This window comes from Somniosus microcephalus, chromosome 2 (assembly GCF_052327205.1).
Source record: "Somniosus microcephalus isolate GS21.2 chromosome 2, FLI_Smic_1.0, whole genome shotgun sequence".
NCBI lineage: Eukaryota > Metazoa > Chordata > Chondrichthyes > Squaliformes > Somniosidae > Somniosus > Somniosus microcephalus.
The window spans coordinates 226,379,126-226,403,092 of NC_140988.1; the positions used below are offsets into that span (position 1 = coordinate 226,379,126).

Consider the following 23,967-nt stretch of genomic DNA (forward strand, 5'->3'; position numbering starts at 1 on the left):
TCATCCAGCCACTAATGGATTGGCTGAGAGGTTCGTCCAAACATTCAAGAAGGCTATCAAGGCAATGTGTAATGAAGACATACCCCTACAACACAAGGTGGATAACTTCTTGTTTGCCTACCGGAATGCGACACATGCGGTTACCAACCAAACTCCAGCCATGATGTTCTTCAATCGAAGACTAAGAAGCCGCTTGGATTTGGTTAAGCCAAACATCAGAAGAGATGTGGAGAACAGGCAGTTTCAGAATATGAATGAAAGGCCAACCAGGAGTTTTAAGATAGGTCAACCAGTTTTGGCCTGGGACTACCGCACAGAAATGGCAGCCAGGAACAATCTGCACACGGCAAGGACCTCTAATGTATACCGTGGACGTTGGAGAGAGCATTGTAAGACGCCATGCTGAACAGATTCTAGAGTCACTGGAAAACGTCAAATCCACACCACGATCCGATACACCTGGTGATGAAACCGAAGTACCAATTGCATCTACCTCAGAATCGGTGATATTGGAAGCAGACGAACCAAACAACGACGTTGATCCCGAATCAACTTTGCCAGAAGAACCGGATACCCCAAAGAGGCGTTATCCGGACAGAATCAGGAAGCCTCCTCAAAGACTGAATTTATAATTGCTTAACTTCAGCTAATGTATATAGCAACTGTAATTGTAAATATGTTATTTAATTATTAATCGAATGTTATGTACTGTTTAGCTAAAAGGGGAGGAATTGTAGTGTATGTACTTTGAAGAAGGAACTATATTCTGTTGTATCCGTGTGTTAATGGAGACACGGAATGCAGGAGTTGGTTTAACAGGTGTTTACTGAACAAAGTCTGGAGGTGAACTAACAGATACAAGACGCTATACAGGCTTATATACCCGCGTGGTCACTACCGGTATTACAGTACACAGGGGCTCTTAAAGGTACATACACTACAATTCCTCCCCTTTTAGATAATTAGTACATAACATTTTAAGTAATCATTAATTAACATGTTTACAAGAACAATAATCTACACATTTGCTGCAGTTAATCAATTATAAGTCAGTCTCTCTGGAGGCTTCCTGACTCGGTCCGGATAACGCCCCGGTGGTGTCGTAGTTTTCGGTGGTGTAGTAGGTTCTTTTGGCAAGGTCGATTCGGCTTGAATGCCAGTGTCGGGTTCATCTGGTTCCAGTATCACCGGATCGGAGGTAGATATTATGGGTATCTCTGCTTCATCATTCGGCGTATAGAGTTGTGGTGTAGGTTGTCCCTTTTCGGATGACTCTATGATCTGGTCAGCACGGCGCCTTATTATGCTTTCACCAATGTCCACGGTATACATCAGCGGTCCTAGTCGTGTGCAAATAGTTCCAGGCTGCCATTTCTCGGTACGGTAGTCTCGGGCCAAAACTTGTTGACCTATCTGGAAGGTTCTAGTTGGCCTTTCATTCATGCCTTGAAATTGCTGGTTCTCTACGTCCCTTCTGAAGTTTGGCTTGATCAAATCCAGCCGGCATCTTAGTCTTCTATTGAAAAACATCATGGCGGGAGTTTGGTTTGTAACCACATGTGTTGCATTCCTGTACGCAAACAAGAAGTTATCTACCTTATGTTGTAGATTTATGTCTTCATTACCCATGGCCTTTATGGCCTTCTTGAAGGTCTGGACAAAACTTTCAGCTACTCCATTGGTGGCGGGATGGTATGGGGCGGACATATAGTGCTTAACCCCATTGTTTTTTAAGAACTTCCTGAATTCTTCGGACACAAATTGCAGCCCATTATCAGAACAGATCTGTTCAGGCAGCCCATTCCTGGCAAATATGGTCCTTAATACTGTGATGGTTTTTTCTGTGGTGGTGGAGGACATCTTTATTACCTCCGGCCACTTGGAGTGTGCATCAACCGCGATTAAGAACATTGAGTCCATAAATGGACCAGCAAAGTCGATATGTACCCTTTGCCATGGAGATGAGGGCCACTCCCATGGATGTAGAGGGGCTTGTGGTGGGGCGTTTTGGACCTTCTGGCATCCTAGACAGCTCTTGGTCATTTCTTCAATGTCTCCATCGATACCTGGCCACCACACAAACGCTCTGGCTAGGTTCTTCATTTTCACTCCACCCAGATGCCCCTCGTGAAGCTCCTTTATCACTTTATCCTGCAGTTTGGGTGGAATCACCACTCTGGATCCACACATCAAGCTTCCTCAGCACACTGACAGCTGTTTTCTTTGCGAGAATGCTGGCAACAGTGGTTCGCCATGTGCTGGTCATCCCTTTACTGTTAAATCGTAGACTTGTGAGAGAGTCGGGTCATTTCTCGTTTCCTTTTAGTGGTAGAATTTGTTACTGGTAGACATTCCACTATGGTTGAGTGGAACATCTCCACTGAGTCCACGGTAGGTGCCTCTTCTACCGTTGGCAACGGTAGGCGCGACAAACCGTCAGCATTCCCATGCTGTTTTGATCCTTTGTATTCTATGTCATATTGGTGTGCCCCTAGGAAAAGGGACCACCTCTGTAGCCTTTGCACTGTCATAATGGGAACGCCCTTTTAGGGTTGAATATGGTGACGAGGGGTTGATGGTCAGTCAACAAGGTAAATTTTTGTCCGTGTAGGTAATGGTTGAATTTCTTCACTCCCCACACCAGGCTGAGTGCTTCCCTGTCGATCTGGGCACAGCTACGCTCAGCTGAGTTCAATGAGCGTGATGCAAAAGCTATCGGCCACTCCGAGCCATCAGGGAATCTATGCGATAATACCGCTCCTACGCCGTAAGGGGATGCATCGCATGCCAGTCTGATTGGCAGTGATGGGTTGTAATGAGCCAACACTTCCTTGGACATGATCAAGCCTTTGCATTTATGGAAGGCACGTTTACAGTCTTCGCTCCATTTCCAAATTACTCCCGTTTGTAGCAGTGTGTTAAGAGGGTGCAGAACAGTTGACAAGTTCGGTAAAAATTTATGATAGTAATTTATCAATCCCAGGAACGACCTTAATTGTGAGACATTTTCAGGTGCTGGGGCTTTTATGACTGCTTCAATTTTTTCAGGTGACTTATGCGACCCTTCTTCGTTAATTATATGGCCACAATATGATATTTGTTTCTGGAAAAATTTGCACTTGGGGCGATTTGCTCATAGGCCCCGTTCTCTCAGCCTAGTGAGCACCTGCTCCAAATTGGCAAGGTGCTCGTTGTCGTTTTCTCCTGTTACAAGGATGTCGTCTAGGTAGCATTGAGTTCCCGGAATCCCTTGCAGGACTTGCTCCATAGCTCTTTGCCAGATAGCTGGAGCGGATGCTACTCCGAAAACCAGTCGATTGTACTGGTACAGGCCTTTGTGTGTGTATATTGTGAGATACTTTTTAGAGGCCTCCTCAACCTCCGTCTGTAGATATGCCTGTGCCAAGTCAATTTTGGTGAAACGTTTCCCTCCGGATAGTGAGGCGAAAATATCTTCTATCCTCGGAGGAGGATACTGTACCGTGTGAAGGACCGGGTTTACAGTCACCTTGAAGTCCCCACAGATGCTAATTTTTCTCTGTTCTTCAGATTTATAATTATTCAATGTTTTCTTCATGACCGGGATGATGGGTGTTGCCCACTCGCTCCAATCTACCTTGGATAACACGCCTGCCTTTTCCAAATTCTCCAGCTCTGCCTCGACTGCTGGACGAATTGCGTATGGCACCGGCCTTGCCTTAAAAAACTTGGGACTTGCCGCATCTTCCACTTTTATTGAGGCGGTGACGCCTTTCAAGGTTCCTAGTTCCTGTTGAAACACTTCTTTGGCGTTGGCCAAGATGTCTTTTAATCGTTCAGGTATGACATCATCATCATTTTTTTTCTTACTGGTCACCGTCAGTGCCTGAATGGAGTGCCAGTCTAAACGTATCTTCCTGATCCATTCACGCCCCAACAGCGGTGGACCTCCATCTTGCAGAACGTATAAATACAAATTCTGTATTTCCTTGCCGTTGTATACAACAGGCACCCTTATTTTCCCTCTGGGGTATACTTTCTGCCCCGTATATGTCTTCAAGATAATGGATGTGTCTTTCAAAGGTATATGCGGAAATAGCCGCTCGTAATCCCGTCAACTTATAATGGTCAGAGCTCATCCTGTATCTAGCTCCATTTTAACTGGGGACCCTGCTATCGTGAGGGTAACCCAAATGGTCTGGTAATCTTCTTTGGCAATTACATTATGTAATTTGAGACAGCTTAGTCTCTTGTTTCCGGAGTCGCTATCGCTCTTCTGGTCTTCGGAGCTACGGTCCGTCATCATTTGTACCTTTCTGTAACTTTCCTTATTGATTTTTTTTCTGTCAGTGGATTTTTTGTTTCCAGATCGGCATACACGTGCAGTGTGTCCCATCTTTCCGCATTGCCTGCATGCTTTGTCCTTGAACCAGCAGTCCCTCTGGTCATGGGTGGACCTGCCGCAGCGATAACATCTCTCGAAACCCCATGTCATTTCATAGGTGCCGAAGTCCTGTGGCTTTTGCTGTATCTCTGCAGCTCCTCTTGCTGCTGCTTCGTATGATACAGCCACACTGAAAGCCTTGTCCAGTGTCAAATCTTTCTCAGAAAGTAGCCTTTTCTGTGTTCCTTCACTTAGGAGACTGCAGACGAATTTGTTTCGTAGAGGATCTGCCAGTCCTGCCCCGAATTGGCAGTGCTTTGACAGCTTTCTTAATTCGGTGAGGTAATCAGCGTTACTTCCATTCTTGTGCTGATTCCTCCTGAAGAATTTGAATCATTCCGCTATCAGCAGTGGTGTTGGGTTTAAGTGCTCCTGTAGGGTATCAACAATCTCCTTAAAATTCTTGTCCATCGGTTTGGCTGGAGTGATTAAGTTTCGTAACAGCCCGTATGTCCTTGCGCCCATCAGATTTAGAAGTACAGATGCCTTTTTATCATCCTCTACTTCATTCGCTGTGCAATATACCTCCACTCTTTCCACATATGTGGTCCAATCCTTTATATTACTATCGAAAGCAGTAATATTGCCAGTCTTAGGCATCCTGAAAATCAAAAATGGCGCCTCCCGCGCTTTCCTTTCTTCCCTGCCGAGAAAAAATGGCGCCTCCCGCGCTTTCCCGCCGCTGCCGCTGCTGACAACGCTGTTCTCCGCGGCTTTTATTTACACAGATATTTTTAATAGTTGGAGACTCGTTCCCTCCGGATTCTCTGGGACTTTTCCCTCCCTCTGCTTGGTCCGAACGCCGACCTGCTTTGCAGCGCCGGCTGTCTCCCGAGTGCTCCACCCTCCGTCTCTGTTTGCCTCCGCCTTCCGACTCGCTGCTCGGCCCCGCTGCAGAGCCACCCAATCGAGCCCCAGCCCGCCGCCCAGGAAGGATTAGTGCAGTACCTGCCACCAGCCCGGCTAGCTGGTGAAACCACAGTTTTTTTTTCTTCGACTTTCGTCTGAGGAATTGATCTCCTTGAGGTGCTGCCGAATTGCAGGTAAGTCCATTTCCAATTCGTTGCCACTGTTGTATCCGTGTGCTAATGGAGACATGGAATGCAGGAGTTGGTTTAGCAGGTGTTTACTGAACAAAGTCTGGAGGTGAACTAACAGATACAAGATGCTATACAGGCTTATATACCCGAGTGATCACTACCGGTATTACAGTACACAGGGGCTCTTAAAGGTACATACACTACATATTCTGCAGCCCCTGTATACTGCAGTACCAGTAGTGACCACCCCTGTATATAAGCCTGTATAGTAACTTTGTATCGTAGTTCCAGTTTTGTCTCCATTCAGTAAACACCTGTTATAACCAACTCCTGCAGTCCGTGTCTCAATTACACACGGACGTTACAACTACGCTGTAAACTACATTACCTAATTACAAATTTAATTAAATTTAATGAAACAAAACAAGGTCATATAGGGATGGCAGTGCAGGCGGTGTGCCGCAACTGCAGCATGTGGGAGTTTGTGGAGAGCATTGTGATCCCAGACAACCACCTTTGCCAGTGTCGGCATCTTGATGAACTTCAGCTCAGAGTTTTTGAGCTGGAGTCTGAGGTGCAGACATTGTGGGGCATCAGGGATGGGGAGTTACTTGGACACTTTGATCCAGGAGGCAGTCACACCCCTTAGGTTAGGTAGTGGTACATGTCTGGTTAGTGGTTAGGGACAGGAGGGTGTGACTGCAACTCAGGCAGGTAAGGGGACCCCAGGTGCAGTGCTGGAGGAGCCTCAGCCTTTGCCATTGTCCAACAGGTATGAAGTTCTGAAATAAAAACAGAAAATGCTGGAAATACTTAGCAGGTCAGGCAGCATCTGTGAAAAGAGAAACAGAGTTAACGTTTCAGGTCGATGACCTTTCGTCAGAACTGGAATGAAGTTCTTGCTGCCTGTGTGGATGAGGGAAAAACCTGTAGGATGGATGAGCAAACTGACCATAGCACCATGGTGCATGAGGCCATTCAAGTGGGGGGAGTGAAAAGGAATGTAGTTGTGGTAGGGGACAGTATAGTCAGGGGGATAGATACTGTTCTCTGCAGCCATGACTGAAAGTTCCAAAGGTTGTGTTGCCTGCCTAATGCCAGGGTTAAAAACATCTCCTCGTGGCTGGAGGAGAACTTGGAGTGGGAGGGGGGGGGATCCAGTTGTCGTGGTCCGCGTAGGAACCAACAACATAGGTAGAACTAGGAATGAGATTCTGCTGAGGGAGTTTGAGGAGCTAGGATCCAAATTAAAAAGCAGAACCTCAAAGGTAATAATCTTTGGATTGTTACCTGAGCCATGTGCAAATTGGCATAGGGACAAACAGATTAGAGGTTTAAATGTGTGGCTCAAAGGGTGGTGTGGGAGGAAGGGGTTTCAGTTCATGGGGCACTGGCACCAGTACTGGGGAAAGAGGGAGCTGCTCCGTTGGGACGGGCTCCACTTAAACTGGGCTGGGACCAGTGTCCTGGCGAACTGAATAACTAGGGCAGTAGACAGAGCTTTAAACTAATGAAGGGGGGTGGGGGGATTCAGGAAAGAGTAAATTTAAAAGCAGCGAGAGAAATGTCATGGCTCTAGAGCAGAGTAGAGTTTTGGGCAGAGAGGGCAGAGTGGGTCAGGAAGGGACAGAGAGTAACAAAGATAATGGCCCAGAAATTTGGGTCGGGGGCTTCCCGCGGGTGTAAGCCCCCGACCTGCACTTACCTTGCGCGCCGGCTGTTGAGCTGTGGGCCCCCGTGGAATTCCGATCCGGGGCCTGGTCCAGCTGCCGGCACGCAGTGCTTGTGTATCCCAGGGGCGCAGTTAGTTTGATGCGTCCCCTGTGATCACGTGGGCCATGGGGAGCCAATCGGAGCAGGGAATACTCCATTCATAAGATTGACAGGAAGAGCTGTCAAAACTTATAAATACAATGGCCCCAAAACAGCACTAAATCTTCAAATAATTTTTTTTTATCACATTTTTTAAATAAACTATAAATTACATGAAATAACTATTTTAAACAATAATTTAAAATTTTGAAAAAATAATTTTATTTTCTAATGGGGCTAAAAATAAACTTACCTTGCTTTAAAGTATTTAAAATAATAAACCTGTGGAAAAAATGTTTTAATTTTAATTAATTCACCACTTACCTTGTAAAAAGCAGGCTTAATGCGGCTTTTTACATGTCTAACTTCTGGAGACTTACCCTCCCGGGAAAACCTGCAAAAAAAAAACTAAGTTCGATGCGCAATCGCTGCCTCTCCTGCGCACGCATTCGACCTCTTAATCCTTCCTTTCAGGGAATCGGAAGTGCTGGTTTCCCGCGCATGCGCAGTGCATGCAGGAAACCGGCACTTCCATTGGGCTTACGGGTGAGTACCTGTGGAGACCCGAATTTCTGGGCCCTTAAGGCATCAATGACTAAGGTGACATGAGGCAAAAATAGAAATAAGTCAAAGCTAAAGGCACTATATCTGAATGCACAAAGCAATCGCGACAAAATAGATAAATTAATAGGTTTGATTAAAAGCCTTTACGGAGACGTCGTTGCAAGGTTGGGAACTAAATAATTCAGGATACTTAATTTTTAGAAGAGATAGGCAAAATGGAAAAGGAGGAGGGGCAACCCTGATAATAAAGGATGGGATAAAGACAGTAGAGAGAAAGGATCTTAGCTCCAAAAATAAAGAAGTAGAATCAGTTTGGGTGGAGCTAAGAAACAGCAAGGGCAGAAAACATTGGTGGGAGTTGTTTATAGGCCCCCAAACAGTAGTTGCAATGTAGGACAGAGTATAAATCAAGAATTTCAAGGTGCATGTAACAAGGGTAATACAGTAATCATAGAGTCATAGGGCGCGATCATGCCAGCCCTGGGGAGGTGGGTATGGAGGCGGGACTGCCGGGAAAATGGCAGAATTTGGGGGCAGATGCCCAAACCACCCCCAACCCGCCTCCGTGCCATCTTGCCAGGAGACGGGTAGCTGTCCTGCACTGGATCCTGTCTCCTTGGAGGCGGGACGGGATTAGAGCCACTTAACTGCCTGTTAACAGGTAGTTAACAGGCAGAAAATAGGCTTATCACCATTTTGCCCACACAAGTGCGGGCTTCCTGAAGGCTCTGAAACCCGCCAGGGTCACCAAGGCAAGTAGTGGGTCTGCGGGGGTCAGAGGAGTGCAAAAGTGTGCTGTGAAGGTAAGTGATGGGTGCAAGTGTGGAGAGGTGAGTATGTGATGTAAGTGCAAAGTGTTAGAAAAAGTGTTCTTACCTTTGTTTCTTCCTGCAGGCTTCAGTCGGTGGGTATGCGGAGAGTCTCGCACCTCTACGGTAGAGATGACAGGTGGCTGTTGCATTCTCCAAGGCACTATATCTGAATGCTCTTCAGCCAGCTTTCCCTTAATTGGCCTGCTAAGCCCTCTGGGCAGGCTTAACAAGGCCAATCGAGAGAAAATAGCGTGGGTTGGCCAGAAGTTGACGGAGGCAGGACTGAAACCAGACAAGTGGGAGTCCCGCCTCCAAAAGCTCCCCATTGGCAAAATCACCCCCATAGAGCCATAACGGCACAGAAGGAGGCCATTTGGCCCATCGTGTCCATGCCGGCTCTCTGTAGAGCAATCCAGTCAGTCCCATTCCCCGCTCTATCCCCGTAGCCCTGCAAGTTTATTTCCCTCAAGTGCCTATCCAGTCTCCCCTTGAAAACATTGAGTGTCTCCGCTTCAACCACTTCCATCGGCAGTGAGTTCCGGGTCCTCACCACTCGCTGCATGAAAAAGTTTTCCCTCACATCCCCCCTGTATCTCTTGCCCAAAACCTTAAATCTGTGTCCCCTAGTCCTTGTACCATCAACTAGTGGGAACAGCCTTTCCCCGTCTAGCCTATCCAAACCCGTCATAATCTTGTACACCTCTATCAAATCACCCCTCAACCTCCTTTGCTCTAATGAAAACAAATCCAGCTTCTCCAACCTGTCCTTGTAGCTAAGATCCCCCATCCCCGGAACCATTCTGGTAAATCTCCTCTGCACCCTCTCAAGGGCCTTCACATCCTTCCTAAAGTGTGGTGACCAGAACTGGATGCAATACTCCAGTTGTGGTCTAACCAGCGCTTTAGAAAGGTTCAGCATAAGTTCTCTACTTTTGTACTCAATACCTCTATTTATGAAACCCAAGATCCCATATGCTTTGCTAACCACCCTCTCAATGTGTCCTGCCACCTTCAGGCACATTAACTCCCAGGTCCCTCTGTCCCTGTACAATCTTTAAAACCTTGCCATTAAGTGTATATTGCCTCTCCCTGTTCCTTCTGCCAAAATGCATCACCTCGCACTTCTCTGTATTAAATTCCATCTGCCACTTGTCTACCCATTCTGCTAGCCTTTCTATGTCCTGTTGCAGTCGATAGGTATCATCCCCACTGTTTGCCACACCCCCAATGGGGGACGCATGGGGGACTTTAATCTACATATAGACTGGGCAAACCAAATTTGCTGTAATAGTGTGGAGGATGAATTCATGGAATGTATGCAAGATAGTCTTCTGGATCAGTATGTTGAGGAACCAACTAGGGAACAAGCTATTTTAGATCTTGTATTGTGCAATGAGAAAGGGTTAATTAATAACCTTGTAGTAAATGGGCCTTTAGGGAAGAGTGGCCATAATATGATAGAATTTTATATTGAGTTTGAAAGTGATTTAGTTAAATCTGATTTAGTTAAATCCAAAACTAGGGTCCTAAATCTAAACAAAGCAAACTACGTAGGTATGAGGGGCAAGTTGGCTAAGGTAGATTGGGAAACTACATCAAAAGGTATGACAGTAGAGAAGCAATGGCAATGGCTAGCATTTAAAGAAGTAATACATAATTTACAACAAATATTCCTTGAAGGCACAAAAGCAAAAGTAAATGTGGGTCCCTTACAGGCTGAGAGAGGAGAAATTATAATGGGGAATAAGGAAATGGCAGAGAAATTAAACAAATACTTTGGGCTGGATTTTCTCAGCAGTGTCAGGATGATGGCGATTTGCTGTTTGCTGGGTTCTGTACCCGCTCCCGGCTGCAGCGCAGTGTCAGCAGGATCTTCCCTTAATTGGCCTTGTTAAGCCCGCCCTGTGAGCTTCCGGCCAATTAACAGGAAGCGGGTCTGATGACGTCATGTGATGTCGCCTCATCAGCCGGTTTCCTTAAAGGGACCACGGCCACATTACGTTTCACAGCTGTTCTGTCAGTTTTACAGCATTGAGGTGCTGCAAACATTGACAAGCACTGCACAGAGGTGGACGGTTGCACCCAGGCTCTCCAATGCTAGCACTGTTGGGAGGGGTTTAAACTAACTTGGCAGGGGGATGGGATACAGAGTGGAGCTATAATATGGGGTGATGTACAGCCAAATACAGAGGAAAAAACAAGTCAGCTTGGAAGGCAGAGCAAATATGTAACGGCACAAGGGAGTAGGGCAAGGCTGGATGGCATTTATTTTAATGCAAGTAGTCTTGCGAATAAGGTGGATGAACTAAAGGTGCTGATGAACACATGGGAGTATGATATTGTTGCTATCACGGAGACATGGTTGAGGGAGGGGCAGGACTGGCAGCTCAATATTCCGGGGTATAGAATCTTCAGGCGAGACAGAGGGGGGGTAAAAGAGGAGGGGGTGTTGCAATATTAATTAAGGAGTCAATTACTGCTGTAAGGAGGGATGATATATTAACAGGTTCCTCTAATGAGGCCATATGGGTAGAACTTAAAAACAAAAAGGGGGCAAGCACTTTGCTGGGAGTGTACTATAGGCCCCCAAACAGTCAGGGGGAGATAGAGGAACAGATATGTAGGCAAATCTCATAGAAATGTGCAAATAATAGGGTAATAATAGTGGGGGATTTCAACTTCCCCAATATTAACTGGGATAGTCAGAGTGTGAAAGGCTTAGAGGGTGCAGAATTCTTAAAGTGCATCCAGGAGAGCTTTTTGAGCCAGCATGTAGAAAGTCCTACAAGAGAGGGGGTGGTACTGGACCTAATTCTAGGGAATGTGGCCGGGCAAGTGGTAGAAGTGTTAGTAGGTGAGCACTTTGGTGACAGTGACCATAATTCGGTGAGATTTAAGGTAGTCATGGAAAAGGACAGAGATGGACCGGAAATAAAGGTTCTAAATTGGGGGAAGGCCGATTTTAATATGATAAGGCAGGATCTGGCCAAAGTGGACTGGGATCAGCTACTTGTAGGAAAATCCACATCGGAGCAATGGGAGTCTTTCAGAAATGAAATTGAGAGAGTACAATGGCAACATGTTCCCGTAAAGGTCAAGGGTGGGACCAACAAGCCCAGGGAACCTTGGATGTCAAGGGATATACGAGAATGGATTAGGAAAAAAAGGGCGGCTTTTGGCAGATACAAAGGACTAAAGACAGAGGAAGCCCTAGAGGGTATAAAAAGTGCAGGGGGATACTTAAAAAAGAAATGAGGAGAGCGAGGAGGGGCCATGAAATAACACTGGCGAACAAAATAAAGGAAAATCCTAAGGTGTTTTATAAGTATATTAAGGGCAAGAGGATAACTAGGGAAAGAGTAGGGCCCATTAGGGACCAAAGTGGCAATCTGTATGTGGAGCCAGAAGATGTAGGTGGGGTTTTAAATTAATTTTTTGCATCTGTGTTCACTATGGAGAAGGATGATGTAGACATAGAAATCGGGCAGGGGGACTGTGATATACTTGAACATATTAGCATCGAGAGGGAGGAGGTACTCGCGGTTTTAGCCCCAGGCCCGGACGAGATGTATCCCAGGCTGCTGTGTGAGGCAAAGGAGGAGATTGCAGGGGCTCTGACACAAATTTTCAGAACCTCTCTGGCCACAGAGGATGTGCCAGGGGACTGGAGAACAGTTAACGTAGTACCATTATTCAAGAAGGGTAGTAGGGATAAACCAGGGAATTACAGGCCAGTGAGCCTAACATCAGTGGTAGGGAAATTATTGGAAAAAATTCTGAGGGACAGAATTAGTCTCCACTTGGAGAGGCAAGGATTAATCAGGGATAGTCAGCATGGCTTTGTCAAGAGAAGATCATGTCTGACCAATTTGATTGAATTTTTCGAGGGGGTGACTAGGTGTGTGGATGAGGGTAGTGCAGTGGATGTGGTATACATGGATTTCAGTAAGGCTTTCGATAAAGTCCCGCATAGGAGACTGGTCAAGAAGGTAAGAGGCCATGGGATCCAGGGTGCCTTGGCACATTGGATCCAAAACTGGCTTAAAGTGGCAGAAGGCAGAGGGTGATGGTCGAAGGTTGTTTTTGTGACTGGAAGTCTGTGTCCAGTGGGGTACCGCAGGGATCGGTGCTGGGTCCCTTGCTGTTTGTGGTCTACATTAATGATTTGGATGTGAATGTAAAAGGTATGATCAGTAAGTTCGCAGATGACACGAAAATTGGTGGGGTGGTAAATAGCGAGGAGGGTAGCCTCAGTCTGCAGGACGATATGGATGGGTTGGTCAGATGGGCGGAACAGTGGCAAATGGAATTTAACCCTGAAAAGTGTGAGGTGATGCATTTTGGACAGACTAACAAGGCAAGGGAATACACAATGAATGGTAAGACCCTAGGAAAGACAAAGGATCAGAGGGACCTTGGTGTGCATGTACATAGATCCCTGAAGGCAGCAGAACAGGTGGATAAGGTGGTTAAAAAGGCATATGGGATACTTGCCTTCATTAGCCGAGGCATAGAATATAAGAGCAGGGAGGTTATGATGGAGCTATACAAAACGCTGGTTAGGCCACAGCTGGAATACTGTGTGCAGTTCTGGTCGCCACACTATAGGAAGGATGTGATTGCTTTGGCGAGGGTGCAGAGGAGATTCACCAGGATGTTACCTGGGCTGGAGCGCTTCAGCTATGAAGAAAGACTGGACAGGCTGGGGTTGTTTTCCTTGGAGCAGAGAAGGCTGAGGGGGGACCTGATTGAGGTGTACAAAATTATATGGGGCATAGATAGGGTAGATAGAAAGGAACTTTTTCCCTTAGTAGAGGGGTCAATAACAAGAGGGCATAGATTCAAGGTAAGGGGCAGGAGGTTTAGAGGGGATTTGAGGAAGAACTTTTTCACCCAGAGGGTGGTTGGAATCTGGAACTCACTGCCTGAAAGGGTGGTAGAGGCAGGAACCCTCACAACATTCAAGAAGCATTTGGATGAGCACTTGAAATGCCATAGCATACAAGGCTACGGACCAAATGCTGGAACATGGGATTAGATTAGACAGGGCTTGATGGCCGGCGCGGACGCGATGGGCCGAAGGGCCTCTTTCTGTGCTGTATAACTCTATGACTCTATGACTCCATATGCTTATGGAGGGAGTCACAGCACGCAGGGAGGTTCACTTCCCTTCCAAGGGCAGAAGAGACCTCCCCAGGACATCAACGCAGCCTGTTTGCTCATTGCGCAGGAGGGCAAAAGCAGGGATGCCGTCAGGGGTCCCTGGCTGCAGTGGTGCCAACCTTTCAATGATCTCAGTGGATCACGAAATGTTATTGCAAAGCCACGCTCAAACTCACCCTGCTGTGCCACTCAACACATCCCCATCACTCTGCCTTCCATACCCTTTTCCTGCACATCCTTACTCACATCAACTTACCTTGCACCTCCACCCATCCCTCTCTATCTACATTATCAGTTCCCCATCTCACTAGCCACCGCACACACTCACCCTCATCCTACTGCAAGCGTACCAACTAACAACACACAAGGGTAGGCACTTGAGAGGTTTAGCCAATGGTCCATGTGAAGTTTCTGGTAATGTGTTGTCATACAGTGTAATCTATATTGTCAACACTGCCTCTTATTGGACAGATCTTTGCACACCTTGAGAAGTGTCTTACTGAGTTCCAGTGAATGTTGAGACATAACATCCCCCCCCATCCCTGCTATAGTGATGATTGTGCATGGAATAGCTTGGATATTAAAGGGATGCTTTACAGTGCTGGTGCAGGATGGTGTCAACCTGGTGCATCATGTGGCAGCCAGAGTTTACAGCGTCAAGTGAAGTAAATCTGGCCATGGTGATGCCATCGCTGGCCTCCCGGGCAGCAATGTTGTCAGGGGCTGATGTCCTGTGCAGCATCAGGTGATGGTGGAAGTTTGTGTTGTTGTTACTTCTGCTGGTGTGCCTGGTGATGTTGGTGATGGGGCTGAGCATGGAAGGATTCGGAGGACCAAGGTGAGATAGTTTCTAGGGCTAATGTTGTTGCAATAGATGGCAGCTGCAGGTGAGATGACAGAAGTCAATGGTGAAAGAGGTTGTTCCAATGAGGTGGCACTGGACATACAGCTGGCTCTAAACACTTGCAAGCTAAAGAAATCTCTATGGGGGAAAAAATTCAGTTGTTTGCGCCTCCCGTTAGCGCCTTAAGAGGGCGCTAATGGGGCGCAAAGCAACTAGCACCCGGGCGCGGCGATGTTTGCGCCGCTCGCAAAATTAACTAGACGCTGGCAGATCATGACGTCAGTCGAGTGCGCAACGCCCCGGTAGCGCCCCAGACCGGATATTGAGTGGCGCCCCCTGCCTTACTGCCTGCCACTAGCAACGATAGGTTGAGGGGAGCATTTTGCAGTCAGGAAGGGATTGGGGGAGCGCTATTTAAAGGCAACCGCTTCCTGCCTTTTTCTGTTGGTGACATTTTTGCACCACACATTCTGAGAGAGAGACTTCTGGAGAGATTCAACACTGTGTGAAGGAGTTTTGGGTACTGAGCCAGCACTTTGCAGGTTCATTTTGATTTGCCCTTCTTTGTATCGATTTAGAAGAGACTGTGGGGGCTGCACTCTGAGCTCTTTCCCTGGGTCTCTCCATTGTTCTTTCCAGCAGATTTGATGTGCAGGTCTCTCCAGGCCGAGATGCAAGGTTGCAATGAGCAGGATGTAGATGGAGAGCAAAATCAACCCTCCCCTTTAAGATAAAAACAGAAAATGCTGGAGAAACTCAGCAGTTCAAGCAGCATCTGTGAAGAGAGAAATAGAGTTAACGTTTCAGGTCGATGACCTTTCATCAGAACTCCCCTTTAAGATCTGGCTGGCGCCAGTGTGTCTGTGTTCCATTGCTGACAGGCATCACATGAGCTTCGCCAGCGCTCTGAGGTAGCGCCTCGCTCCTCGGCCTTTGCACCTTAAGATAGGTGTGAAGCACCTGATTTAGCGCTCCAATCACCTCCAGGGGCGATAAAAGCCAAGTTTGCCATTGGAGGTGATAATTAGCGCCAGGCGCTAAACTTTGCGCATGGCCGAAAATGATGCCCCAAACGGGGCGATACTGAATTTTCCCCCCTGTATCTCTTACAAATGCAGTAACCAACAGTTTCTGTGCTCTGAAACTGACCATCTACAAAATTATATCCTTTACACCACTTCTGCAGCTGTCAGCTTATCAGATACATTAGAGCAGACTCAACTCATGCCAGGGTGAGCTGGCATGTTCCCCAAGCAGCGGTTAACCCATGGGGAGCACGTAAAATTGGAATGAAGCCTCAAAAAACCATTCAATTGGCTGATAACAAGCCATTTAATGAGCTCAAATGCCTCCTCCGCTGCTTGGTGTCGGGTCAGTTCTCCGCTGACAGACCCGACAGCTGGGAGACTCGCATGGAGGCGAGTTAACAGCGGGTTTCTTACCCGTTGTTAGTCTTTACTATTTTGACAGCGGACCCGCCTCCAAACCCGCCCTCTGAGCACCGGCAAAATTCAACCCTTTGTATCTGTCTTCACGGAAGAAGACGCAAAACATTTCCTGGAAATAGTGGAGAACCAAGGATCTAGCGAGAATGAGGAACTGAAAGAAATTAGTATTAGTAAAAAAATAGTACTGGAGAAATTAATGGGACTGAAAGCCGATAAATCCCCTGGACCTGATGGCCTACATCCTAGGGTTTTGAAAGAGGTGGCTATAGAGATAATGGATGCATTGGTTGTCATTTTCCAAAATTCCATAGATTCTAGAACGGTTAGAATGTAACCCCACTATTTAAGAAAGGAGGGAGAGAAAACGGGGAACTACAGACCTGTTAGCCTGACAGTTCAGTTGTACAAGGTATTGGTGAGACCGCACCTGGAATACTGCATACAGTTTTGGTGTCCATACTTAAGAAGGGACATACTTGCTCTCGAGTCAGTACAAAGAAGGTTCACTCGGTTAATCCCGGGGATGAGGGGATGGACATATGAGGAGAGGTTGAGTAGATTGGGACTCTACTCATTGGAGTTCAGAAGAATGAGAGGCGATCTTATTGAAACATATAAGATTGTGAAGGGGTTGGATCGGGTGGAAGCGGGGAAGATGTTCCTGATGATGGGTTAAACTAGAACTAGGGGGCATAGTCTTAGAATAAGGGGCTGCTCTTTCAAAACTGAGATGAGGAGGAACTACTTCACTCAGAGTGTGGTAGGTCCATGGAATATGCTGCCCCAAAAAGCTGTAGAAGCTACATCATTACATAAATTTAAAACAGAAATAGACAGTTTCCTAGAAGTAAAGGGAATTAAAGGTTACGGGGAGCGGGCAGGAATTTGGACATGAGTCTAGGTTCGGATCGGTCATGGCCCTGTGTGTAGCGGAGCGGGCCCAGGGGCCATGTAGCCTGATCCTGCTCCTATTTCGTGTGTCTAATTCTGTTAGATTCAGGAGATGGTTCTGTGATAGTGGATTGGCGGTTGGGATCAGATCAGCCATGATCTTATTGAATGGCGGAGCAGGCTCGAGGGGCCGATTGGCCGACTCCTGCTCCTATTTCTTATGTTCTTATGTTCTTATGTTCTTACATCAGTAGTAGGGAAAATGCTAGAATCTATTATTAAGGACGTGGTAACAGGGCACTTAGAAAATAATAATAGGATTGGGCAGAGTCAACACGGATTTATGAAAGGGAAATCGTGTTTGACGAATCTGTTAAGAGTTTTTTGAGGTTGTAACTAGCAGAATAGATAAGGGGGAACCAGTGGATGTGGTGTATTTGGATTTTCAGAAGGCATTCGATAAGGTGCCACACAAGAGGTTATTAAACAAAATTAGGGCTCATGGAGTTGGGGGTAATATACTAGCATGGATTGAGGATTGGTTCACGGACAGAAAACAGAGAGTAGGAATAAATGGGTCATTTTCGGGTTGGCAAGCTGTAACTAGTGGGGTACCGCAAGGATCAGTGTTTGGGCCTCAGCTATTCACAATCTACATCAATGATTTGGATGAGGGGACCAAATGTAATATATCTAAGTTTGCTGATGATACAAAGCTGGGTGGGAATGTAATTTGTGAGGAGGATGCAAAGAGGCTTCAAGGGGATATAGACAGGCTAAGTGAGTGGGCAAGAACATGGCAAATGGAATATAATGTGGAGAAATGTGAAGTTATCCACTTTGGTAGGAAAAATAGAAAAGCAGAGTATTTTTTAAATGGTGAGAGATTGGGAAATGTTGGCGTTCAGAGGGACCTGGGTGTCCTTGTACACGAATCACTGAAAGTTAACATGCAGGTACAGCAAGCAATTAGGAAAGCAAATGGTATGTTGGCCTTTATTACAAGAGGATTTGAGTATAAGAGTTAAGACATCTTACTGCAATTATATAGGGTCCTGGTGAGACCACACCTGGAGTATTGTGTACAGTTTTGGTCTCCTTACCTAAGGAAGGATATACTTGCCATAGAGGGAGTGAAACGAAAGTTCACCAGACTGATTCCTGGGATGGGGGGATTGTCCCCAGAGGAGAGATTGAGTTGACTAGGCCTATATTCTCTAGAGTTTAGAAGAATGAGAGTTGATCTCATTGAAACATACAAAATTCTTACAGGGCTTGACAGGGTAGATGTTTCCCCTGGCTGGGGAGTCTAGAACCAGGGGTCACAGTCTCAGAATAAGGGGTCAACCATTTAAGACTGAGATGAGGAGAAACTTCTTCACTCAGAGGGTGGTGAATCTTTGGAATTTTCTACCCCAGGGGGCTGTGGAGGCTCAGTCATTGAGTATATTCAAGACAGAAATCGATAGATTTTTGGATATTAAGAGAATCAAGGGATATGGGGATAGTGCAGGAAAGTGGAGTTGAGGTAAAAGATCAGCCATGATCTTATTGAATGGCAGAGCAGGCCTACTCCTGCTCCTATTTCTTATGTTCTTATAACTAGTAGGCTACCATATCCTTTCAGGCCCAGATGCAGATTTTGAATGGGAGAGAGGCAGGTGTTCATCTGATTGCTCCAACCCCCGTCTCCGTCATGATATCACTGTAAAAGGACTGGCAGGATGACCTGACCAGCTAGAAATCCTACCAATTCCCCCCAACGTACAGCCAACATATGTCATAATGCAGGTGTACTTGCAGTACAGCACTGTAATTTCCCAATGGCTGTCGATCGCCGTGTTGTCCGATTAGAAATCGCTGACTAGCCACAGGTGTGGCTACGATGGCACTGTTTTAGCCGCATGCGCTAATTTTAGTAGAAAACACCTTAATACACTCACACAATGGAGCTAAATGTACTGCACAAATATATATTTACTGACCGAGCATCTACCACCATTCAGTAATCAAGGAAGTAAAGCATTCACAATGGTCAAAAAGCACTCGCAAACTCTGCTTTTCATCTTACCATTTTACCCACAAACACATAAAAGGTTAAAACACACAAGCATACACCGTGCAAATGAGATCACATGCACAACAACATCGTCTATTACGGATTTTTTATTTACTAATCAAAAATGCAATCGCCACATCTGGGGAATTCCCAAATAGCCACATGTGGCTAGTGGCTATGTATTGGACAACACTGCTCTCGGAAAGTGATAACAGCAAGCAGTACCTCAGGATGAAAGTTTTTCTTTGCAACTTTAGCCAGACTAATCCGCCCCAGCCCCCTCCTCAGCAGGGAAGTAAGGTGCCATTCCAAATTTCCAGAGTCCCACGGGGTGAACACCTGGGGAATGCCATAAATGGAACAGATGCTATGACCCCACCCCAGCATTTTGGACAGAGTCAATGCCAGAGCAGACTGGTGGGCTGAACACGCGCCCCACCGCACCTCTGGCAACACAGCAGCCCAACTGGAATTTCCAGGCCCTTGCAAGTTATAAGGGCAGAGTTACAAGGTGCATATAGGGAGTCACGTGTTAAATCAAGATGGCATGGGTTACACACAGGAATGACACTTAATTGCTCTTCAGTTTGGGAAGAGCACCTGTTTCTCCACAAGCAGTAACATTAGCTCTAGATTGCATTGCATAAATCAATATACTTCTCTGTTTCTCAAAATATTTCTCTTTTCAACACAGGTGGACGCCCATGGAAATATTCTCCTAACAACTTTTGAAATTAGGAATGAAGTCATGGCTTCCGAGGTGTTGACAAGTATCAATGATCCAAGAGCGACCATGTTTTCTTATGACAGTGCCAGCATCCAGTACAGAAGGCCAGCTACAAGCAGGGATGGCTATGGTAGAAGCACATTAGAAAGTCACATGGTTCAGAAAAAGGGACGTTTACGGCGACGAACATCACAACTGAAAATTAAAATCCCAGATTTGGCTGACGTGAGCGCCATAGACAGGTGGTCACGGGTGGTCTTTCCTGTCACATTTGGGTTTTTTAACTTGGTTTACTGGCTCTACTATGTGCACTAGCTCAAACGTTATGTACAGTACCGGTAGAATTCCTTTTTGTTTTCTTTTATTAACCCTTAAAGGACTGTAATAGCAATATAGCAACAACCTCAAGGTAAGATATTCAGCCCTAATCTTGTTTTGGGGATTAAATACATAATTGTGTTTGTCAATGAACTTGTGTCTGATCACTCTGAATGGTTTGGCTTTAAAATAAATCATTGTAGTTCAATACTTAACTCCTAGTGATAGCCATCCAGTATCTTCTGCTTTAAAAATGAGACAAGTGTTTCTAACTAGGAAACAAGTGATTCTATAGGGGAAACATTGGGTTGGTTTGCGGCTCTCGTTAGCGCAAAGCCCCTAGCACCCGGGCGCGGCACCACTAATGCCTCCTGCGAAATTCAGCGGGAGGTTAGTGGCGACGGTAGTCAGTAGCACCCTGTGCCGCTGCGCCGGCGGCAATGATGTCATCACTGTGCGCAGCGCCCCACTTGCGCCCCGGCCGCAAACTTCCCTTGCGCCCCTGACCTATCACCGCATGATATGTGCGACAGGATCAGGGAGCGGTTTGGCAGCGGCAGCGGCACAAGTTAAAGGGCAGGTGTCGGGCGGCCATTTTATTTTGGCCGACTGCCAGCACCTGCCCCCTTTCACTTTTGTATGCAAGGTGACAGTCCGATTGTTTTCATGGCACCCCGCTCCCCGGTGGTCCGGCAGGGCCCCAGTGCGCACAGCGCTAGACCCCTCCCCTTCAATCAGGGGAGGGGGGAGGAGACTGTGCGCGGCAGTACGTAGCACCGCAAAATTCAGCAGTAGTGCTCCAAGCAGGATCTGGAGTGCTTTCCAGTAGTGCTCCGCCTCCTGCTTGGGGCATTACTACTGAATTTACAGCAGAGGGGTGGTAACTTTTTCAGGGTGCTAGTTTTAGCGCCCCGGCGACATTAGCGCCCCCAAATTTTTTCCCCTATACCTTCAAATAGTATGTGAGCATATCCTCATTAGCCCCCACCCCTCCCCCATTTACAGATACAGGCATAAACAAGGCCAAATCATCATCATAGATATATACACCTGGTCATTACTATTGTAAGTATTAGCTGGGGAATGCTTGATGCCTTTGTATGACATTCCTCTGCCCATTATTTTACACGGTGTTGACCACTTTATTTTAAATGAATTAACACCACTACAAAAAAATGGGCAAAGGAATGTTGTACGAAGGCACCAAGCACTTCTCTGCTAATATCGGCAACAGTAGTTTCCATGCCAAATGTATTAACTGGGTGGGAAAGGGTTGGGGATGGTAGGGGGCAGGGTCAATCTATTGGGATTGAGCAACCCAACCATAACCCAACCCCATTCCCACCCGTTTAAAATTAGGCCATCGAAAGGATTCCGCAAAAGGCAAGCCATATTGTGAGAAAATCTGTGTTGCAATGTTGTCCTGCATCCATTAATAAACAGATTGAGATTGCCCGAACTCATTTCGCATAGAGCTGTCACAAGCAACAGAAAGAGAAGATTTTCATGCCATCAGTTTGCCATGTTCCTGGTTTGCTAATCCATAGCATCAGCCAGGCCCTTTTTGATTAAATCATTTTCCCTTTTATATCCCCCCCAAGTCTGCTGGCTTTCTATCTTTAGATTTTCTTTGGTCTGGGTTTTGAACAAACAGAATCAACTCCCATTCTCTTGACACATTTTCTGTTATTTGAGATAAGATATTCTGTTTTTGTTTTTTTTTAGCCTTTTTTGTTTTAATAGATAGAATTGCTCTCCATGTCTTCATATAAATACATTTTTATGGTATTTTCCACACAGGTTATCTTCAGTACATACCTGCTTGTCGACGTGAGAGTTAGCAATGTAATTGAATGGAACATTTTATGGATCTATGGACTTCATAGTTAACTTACAGATAGTTGTAGCATGTATTTGTTACAATGTAGAGGTCTTCTTACCTTAAAATGTATCTAAACCACAAACATAGAACTCGCTCATCCCTTTCTGCTGCACAAGTTTGACATTTTTGTGTCTCAAATTTTTTTCCATTTCTATTCCTATAGCCTTTCCAAGTGAGACTGTTGAATTAATCATCAATTTTATACCGTGGATGCTCCCAAATTAAGTTCACCCAGAGACCTTAACACCTGTAAGAGTGAGATTCACAGGGATTTCTTCAGTTCACTATTTGTAATTCAATCATAAATGCATTCTTTATTCACACATTTATAATTTTATTATGAATAGCAAATAGAGAACAGCATCCCCTTCTATCTCCCTCATTACATTTTAATCTAGTTTACAGAGGCGAAAAAGCAGAATTCTAATCCATGCCTTGTTCCATGTACCAAAGCTTTAAATTCAACCATATTTGTAATGATTATTCACAGGCTATGCAGTAAAGAACAAGCAGATTTTATAAGTGTATTTATCCTGTATATGGCTGAATATAGTGCCTTAATTGCTTATTAAGTCACACACATGAGGAACACTAAAGCATACAATTCTACAATTTACTACGTAGAAATTTTTTATAATCATTTAATGACTGCAAAACATACATTGAAAACTAATGTGCCAAGTACTCTTAGACATTCCAGCAGAAAGTACATCCATTGTGTTTCAGACTGAGAAGTTAGATCATATCCTGCACTCAGAGTGAGGCAATATCAGTCAGAAATGGTGGTAGATACAGATGTGTCATAGCTGACTTACAGTGCCAGCCATACTTCATGGAGTGCAGTTAGTGCTGTTATATACTGTTGTATAAATTGCAGTGAAAATCACTAAAGTTCAATCCTCTTAGTACAGGTTTAATATCATTTAGTACAATGGTACAGAACAACTTAATGTGTCATACACTATAAGACATAATTTGACTGCGACACTAAGTTTTCTGACCCTCAGAAATATTCACATGTAAACTGCTAGTGAAACACTTTCAAGCAGCAAATTTTTATACCACAGCCAACACGGGTGTAAATTTTGTAGATATATTTTAAACACTGAATTCCCTTTCGGCTTATGCTTTATACATCTGGTTGTACATTTTGGCCACAGAGGTAGTTTTTGGCTTCTGCGTCTGTACTTTACATGATATCTGTGCATTGTTATCCAAAGGTTGCAAATTTGATTAATTCCAAAAATTTGTACAGTTTGTGTGTAAAACAAAATCTGTCAAACCCTCACCCACCAAGTTAGAGAAGGGTTCCTATGGGATCAAAATCTGAGTCTTTGTTAAAAAAGAGTTTCACTCAGTCAAATCTTAATAAATTCAATTAATTTAATCTTCAGATTATATTAAATACATTAAATGGAAAACTCTAAAACCTAGATTTAAGCAATATATTACAGTAAACGCCATGCCAATTGGAACTTCATTACATCTTGCAATAGGAAATCAGGAATAAGTTCTAGTTTCACTCCTTTAGTTTGGTGATATAATAAGAAAATTGAATTCTTTGTAGACTTGATCTTGAATCGTTCTCTCATCTGCACAGTGATTGTGAAGACAGATGCAATCTCTTTACAAATGACATATATCCCAGTGAATACCCAGGCATGATTTCAATGTGGTACTCTCTTAACAAAGGGTTGAGATTACATCCTAAACCGTGCGAGTGGAGCATGCCCTATTTATAACTATCACCTGAACCGTGAGTTAAGATTACTGTGGGGTAATTATGTTAATATAAACTGTGGGGTGCCTTTATTGAGACAGTGTGCATCTTTGTGCTGTAATGATGGACTCTGACAGTTACTAGGGGTAATTTTCCACTTAACCGCTTGGGCGATAACCTGGCGCAGTGGATCATCCCACTGTTGTAGAAGTCTTCCCATTTCCAATTAAATCAATCGAGCAAAAATCAGACGGGTTCTATAAA

At 45.3% G+C, this 23,967-nt stretch overlaps 1 protein-coding gene across 2 annotated transcripts in view; it reads left to right on the forward strand.

Moving 5' to 3' along the window:
- LOC147123241 (gamma-aminobutyric acid receptor subunit beta-1-like) overlaps positions 1 to 22,788 on the forward strand; it is a 779,888-nt gene extending 757,100 nt beyond the window's left edge. For both annotated transcript variants that reach the window (XM_085969663.1, XM_085969672.1), the window contains one exon: positions 19,751 to 22,788. In XM_085969663.1, coding sequence (XP_085825789.1) covers positions 19,751 to 20,098 — 348 coding nt within the window. In that variant the 3' untranslated portion in view covers positions 20,099 to 22,788. The remainder of the gene's footprint in view (positions 1 to 19,750) is intronic.
- The last annotated feature ends 1,179 nt before the right edge of the window (positions 22,789 to 23,967 follow it).